The sequence below is a fragment of the Octopus bimaculoides genome, chromosome 8 (genome assembly GCF_001194135.2).
Source record: "Octopus bimaculoides isolate UCB-OBI-ISO-001 chromosome 8, ASM119413v2, whole genome shotgun sequence".
NCBI lineage: Eukaryota > Metazoa > Mollusca > Cephalopoda > Octopoda > Octopodidae > Octopus > Octopus bimaculoides.
In genome coordinates, this window is record NC_068988.1 from 4622177 (window position 1) to 4629007 (window position 6831).

General features: G+C 36.9%; 1 protein-coding gene across 6 annotated transcripts in view; it reads right to left on the bottom strand.

Moving 5' to 3' along the window:
* The window catches only part of LOC106878895 (receptor-type tyrosine-protein phosphatase T), a 596380-nt gene that overhangs the window by 46689 nt on the left and 542860 nt on the right, over window positions 1–6831 (bottom strand). For all 6 annotated transcript variants that reach the window (XM_014928243.2, XM_014928245.2, XM_014928244.2 and 3 more), the window contains one exon: window positions 5188–5322. In XM_014928243.2, coding sequence (XP_014783729.1) covers window positions 5188–5322 — 135 coding nt within the window. The remainder of the gene's footprint in view (window positions 1–5187; window positions 5323–6831) is intronic.

Below are 6831 nucleotides of genomic sequence, written 5' to 3' on the forward strand. Positions count from 1 at the left end.
ATATATAGGGCAAGAGGAGTACAGATAGCACATAACTATTAGGAGCCTTGATGAATGGTTTTTTTTATCCTTTGTGTTGAGTCCAATAGAAAATAAGAACGCTTTGTGGCATAGGCAAAAAAAAAAATAGTTTGATAGAAACGGCTGGAGGTTGAAAGGAAAGAAAGCTTATATTTTCAACTTTCTTTTTTGATTGTGATTCAAATAATCATGAAAATACCATAAAATCGGTGCTTATCGCTCACACTACTGTAAGCCTTGATTATCAAGAGAATTAGAAGAGAATGTTGGACACGAGCCAGCTAGAAGACGTTCGCAACTAAATAAATACGATACCTATGGGAGGAATATATGATATATGCATATGTTACCGCTGCCAAATATGCTCGATAACCAAAATACACCGACTATATAATTGGTTAGGAGTATTGCTACATGCTAAGGCAGATATTTTTGATGCTTACTAATTATATTGCTCTTTCCATCGATTCAAATATATCTAGGCCACAATAAAAATAGAAACTTCCCTTCGTTTTTCGTCTCATTAAAATGCTTCTTCATATTTGAGACATAACAAAAACAACGTCTATGATAGCAATAATAATAATTTTTTTTTTTTTTTACTCTAGGAAGAACGCCTGAATTTTCGTGGAAGGAGGCGAGTCCATTACATCGAACCCGTAATTCAAATAGTATTTATTTGATTGACCCCGAAAGAATGAGAGATAAAGTCGACCTCGACAGAATTTGGATGTAAAGGCGGACGAAATGCCGCTAATCATTTTGCTTGGTGTGCAAACGATTCTGTGAGCTCCCCACTTTAATAGCCATTATAATTATAGTTTCAAATTTTGACACAAGGCCAGTAGTTTTGGGATAGGGACCAAGTCGATTATATCGACTCCAGTGCTCAACTGGTACATATTTTATCGATCCAGAAAGAGAAGATGGAAGGCAAAGTAGGCTTCGGCGGAATTTGAACTTAGAACGTAATGACGGATGAAATGCCGCGAAGAAGGAGGAGGAGGAGGAGGAGAAGGGTTTCTGTTTTTGGCGCAAGGTCAGTAGTTTTGGGATAGGAACACAAGTCGATTACATTGACTCCAGTGCTCAGATGGTACATATTTTATCGACCCCGAAAGAGAAGATGGAAAGCAAAGTAGACCTCGTCGGAATTTGAACTTAGAATGTAATGACGACAAAATGCCGCGAAGAAAAAGAAGGAAGGGGAGGAGAAGGAGAAGATGAAGGGTTTCTGTCTTTGACACAAGGCCAGCAGTTTCAAGAGAAATGTTTTAGTCGATACGTAAAATGTTGGAAGCCATGTCAATAATAATCGTTTCTAATATAGGTACAAGGCCAGCAATTTTAGAAGAAAGGATAACTCGATTCAATCAACCGCAGCATTAGATAGTTTATTCTATTGACCTCACAGGCATGAGACACAAAGTTGTCTTCGGCAATATTTGAACTCACCTTGTAAAGAGCAGGGAGAAATACCACGAGACACTTTCTACCGATTCTGCGAATTTGCAGCCCTTATTCTAACAACTGTTTCAAGCGGGCACCAACTCAAACTTTCGGTGTTGTGATGAGGTCGGATGAATGGCTGATTGTATCAACCCTAGTACTTGACTTCCCCCGTGGGGAACAGGAGGAAATTTTGCCTCAGCAGCAAATTGTTAGAAGCCGGATAAATTTATTACAGGTCCTCTAATAATTCTTCCAAACCATCCTTCTGATAATAATAAACCCTTTCTATTATATGCACAAGGCCTGAAAATTTGTAGGAGAGGGCTAGTCTTTTATACTGACGCCAGTGTTCAACTGGTACTTATTTTATCGAACTCGAAAAGATGAAAGGTAAAGTTGGCCTTGACTGAATTTGAATTCAGATCGTAAGAATCTGAAAGGAGTTTTGCATTTTCGCGACGCTTTAAGCATTTTGCCAAGAACTTACAACAAGGTGTAGGGGATATAATTTACATTAAATTGAAAGATCTGACAAGAACATCATAATATACACTGAGGTATATCAATATTTGATTATGTAAACACAGATAAATTCCGCAAAAACAAACATAAAAGGTAAATAGAGAGGGAGAGGGAGAGAGAAAGAGATTCGTAGATACAAGTTGATATGTAGTAAAGGAAATAGGAACAACCCACACACACCGGGTTAAGAAGGAACAACTAGGGTTAGATGAGAGTCACACATTTAGACAGCTTCTACCCAGTGTACTTTGTACGATCACAAAAGCACCACCGAAAAATCTGGTCTCTGAATGTTTCGGAACCGCTTCCCTCTGCAGGTGTGGTGTATCCTTTCCTTGACTTATGTCCTTATCAGCAGTCTATCCGAGGCTGTTGGTCTCATCATTGTGTATATTATCTTCAGTTTCTTCTTTCGGCAATGTGTTGAAATTGTTCATGAGTTCCTTGTTGGTTAATTGGAGAACCATGAATTTCATGTTTCCACGAGATGTGTTCCTCATTCCATGTCTTACAGATGTTTGACGGGAAGGCACTTTCCTTTTTTCTGTCTCCAGCAGTTAATCACTTCTGTCGCACACACATTCACTCTTTCTCATCGTCTTGCCATGATGACCTGATGTAGCTGACTGCAGCTGAAAGAGATCCTTGGATCCACCAAATTCGTAATTATTAGTATTTCTATCATTTATCTTTATCATAGGTTTTGTATTATTATCATTATCATCATCGTTATTATTATTATTATTATTATTATTATTATTATTATTTCAGTATAAATAAAATTAACTCTGGATTTATTACTCTCCATAGACATGAGCATCAAGCATACTCCTCTGGTTATTATTGTCAAGGATCTCTATCTGAAGTGCCTCTTCCTCGAACTACCTATCCTCCCCCATCACTACCACCATCATCACCACATACGATAGTCTAGCTCTGAAAGAGAGAAAGTATTAATATATCGACGCCTAAAAGTAGATAATCGGATGTGGGACTGAGAAAGAACCCCAGTATCAATGGGTAGAGTCGGAGTGTTTTAAAAAGTATGCAATTGTGGCAATGCAGCGAAAATATGAAATAATAATAATAAACGACGACGACGATGAAGTTGATGATAGTAATAATAATGATGATGGTGATGATGATAACAACATCAACAATAATAATAACAGCAAAAACGATTTTTATATATTGATTAAAGTCTATTTTTGAGTTGAACAATTTAAGTTAGTGAAGGAAAGGCGAAAACAATTTTAATGATTCGATTCTCGGTTTGTTGACCTGTATGTTTCGCCATGGTTGAATGGTTATTGATTAAAGCTAGACTCAATTAGAAACAAAAGTACATTGTAGCACTGAAGCGAGGCAGATAAATGATAAAATAATTCTACTGAATATCAGATCAATGATGACAGGAAATGGTAGAGAACACTGGTGTTAGGGATAATGCTAGATCACAACCAACTTTCATTAATTTCTAAACGTATTTACCTTTGCTTCTACGGGAATTCTTCGACTGAGACGTGAGTTTTCATAGATTGTTTTTTTTTTACCGCAGTTATCTTTCTGAGGTTCATTTCATAAGCAAAAGGTGACGATTTTCTTCATCCTTTCCATGTGGAGTATTTAATTCCCGTTGGTGTTACAATAAATGTATTTTTTCTGGGCAAGTCACCAGTCGATCATAGCGACTTTTCTCAGAATTTCTTTCTTATAATCCCATGAGTCTAATAAACTAAGACCTGTAGAATAAAGGAGGGGCTCTGCTCATGGGTTTTACACAAACAGGGGAGACCGATGACGTCATCACCCGTGTTAACTGATGCAAGTACAAAAACATTTCGAAGAAGGAAATTCTAAATGATGATGTTGTGGTTTGAACGGTTCGTTAGGGATTTATAGTGGACACCCTATAGACAACGAAAGATGTAGAAGCGATTGAGACATAATCACTTGGCTGGATGGGGTATGTGACCATCAAACTCTCGAGTGTAGAAGCTAGCTTATTACAGTAGAAAAGACAAAGATATGAAACATCTTATCTGTAGCCAAGAAGATGAAATGTTCTTGTAAGCAACTTTATGATAATTAGTCGTGTGGATCCTCCTTGGATGTGGCGTTGGGTAACAACATCGCCCTAGGTGGGAGAGCAGTGCTCCATTCTGAATCCCCCTTGAACTTTAAACAAATTTTGGAATTGTTTACCGCTCAGATATTTTCTAGTCAGAGAAAGGCCAGCTTTTAAGATGAAATCCTTGCTATCTTGTAAATGTCCCGTTGCGAGAAGAGACATTTGGAGGGTATTGTCATCATATTTGATCAGAGAACGAATAAATATTTGACAGGAGGAGTCTAGACTGTATGAAGTTAACGCTTGAATGTGGACGTTTAGAGAAGAATGGAGAGTAGTAGTACATGTATAAGAGAAGACGTTGTTTCAGATGAAAGGAAATATGTCGTTGCTGTATAAGAGGAAGACTGTGAAGAGAACATCTGTCGCTGGTGAACAATAGACTTGATAGAGAGTGAGTGTCAGAAAGAAATCCTTCTTCACCTGCAGAGTAAGTGCGATCTAAGAGGAATGCAAACTGCACGAGTGAAGGAGCAAAGACCATCGCGGATACAGTTTTGATATGCGTTTATAAAAGTGCCAGAACGATATATTTATGTTAAGGTCAACTTGAATATATCTTAACAAGGAAAATTCAAGAGCTCTAGCATAAGCGGCTTTACGAAAGCACAGGCTTTAAGAAAGGAGAATTACAATGAACCTCTTGCAGTGGATTTTAATTGCCATATATTCTATAACTGTAAACTTAGTCCTTCTTCACTCAGTATATGCTACACTAAGAAGTAGAGTTCATAACATGGGAAACAAATACCTCCTTGCATCCATTGCAGGGAGGGTTGCCATTTCCACGTTTATTCGTTGAAACAAGGATAAATGCCCGTTGTATAAGAAACAATGATAAGCATTTTATAGTGTATCTAGTGATGTTCACAGAAAAAAAAAACATTCAGATGGATATAAATCAGACATGATAGGCACTCTGAAATAAATCGGTTTATATAATGTAAGAATAATTTCGAAAACTAGGCCATAAAAAGACTTTGTGCCTGAAATAAATAAATACAATTAAGTACTTATAAACGAAAAATATAAAAAAAAGAAAGCAAAGTTATTTTATTTACCTCATCTTTTTCATCTATTTCATTCAACATGACAATAGTAGAAGAATTGTGGTCGTATATTAGGCGCCAGAAGTCTACAACTGTGTTAGGGAGTGTCATCTGAGTGACGATGAAGGCATCTCGCTTCTTGTAACTCTAAAAATACATTGGAATAAAACGACATTGATATGTTTTAAGAAGAAGAAAAAAAAACAGAAAAAGAAACAATATGTTGAAATATGAAGAAACGAAGTTGAAAAGAAAATATATATACTTTGTCCTTTGAAATGGAAAAACAGAATTTGTTGAAGTTAGACGCTTTAAAAAAATGGTAAAATGTTGAAGATAAATAACAGAAATGCATACAAATAGATCATTACATTTTAAATGGCACTCCGTCGGTTACGACGGCGAGTGTACCAGTTGATTCAATCAATGGAACAGCCTGCTTCAGAGATTAACGTGTAAATGGCTGAGCACTCCACAGTTCTCAGTGTTATTCAACATTGCACAGAGTGTGACAAGGCTGGCCCTTTGAATTACAGGTACAACTCATTTTTGCCAGATGAATGGACAGGAGCAACGTGAAATGCTTTTCTCAAGAACACAACGCACATCTGGGAATCGAACTCATAACCATAAGGTCGTGAACTGAATACTACAACCACTAAGCTATGCATCTTCCCAAGTCGGTAACGAATTAAACCTTCCGTCGATTCACCAAAAATTTCAAAACAAGTTATGAAGGAAAGAGTAAACTAGAGCTACAGTATTAGTACATCTCTTAAAAAGTCTTAGGGGGTGGTCTACGTACAAACTGTGTCGATGTGAGATTTGGCTCGCCATGCTGCAGCCAATTGGCCGTATTATCTGAAGTTAGGTGAAACCCTCATTACTGTAAAGGAGGCTGAAGTAACATGAAATAAATGTTTCTTTTTAATAGAACGCTCTTCCACGAACCAATTCCATGTATTTACGATCGTGACCCTTAACACTCTTCCTCTTTCATACATACAAACAGATACATACATACGTGTCTGTAATTGTGTGTGTATATATATATATATATATATATATAATGAAATTTAGATTCAGTTGAATTAGGTACTTAAATTGAGGCACCTTGTTACCTTGTTAGGACAAACTTATTTGCACACTCAGATGATATTAGGTCAAACACTGCACAGAATTGTTTCCACCCCATATTCATGCAGGGTATGCAGATGGCACGATCCAACTTAGTGAATAAATCTGCTCTTGCTTGTTCAGACATATACTTTACATAAAGATACTTTCCAAATACTTCCGAAGAGCAGATTCCAAGGTAGGTGAGTAAAATATAAATGAGTAACAAAGATGTATAAGTTTCAGTTAATTACGGCTGTTTCGAGCGACTCCTTTAATTGATCTATGAAAGCATTACATCATTACAAGGAAGACCGTTCTCATCAGATGACCGCATAGAGCTCACGCATAAAGGACAAGTTAGATATTTAAACATATTCATATCATCAATAGAGAGCAAATGTTTACAATTATTCCGCTGCTAAATTTTTGGCAGAAGGAAAAAAGGACAGTACAGCGACAGAAAATTTGTCCTTTATGCTTGGGGTCTATGAGGTCATCTGATGAGAACGGTTTTCTTTTTAATGTTGTAATGGTTTC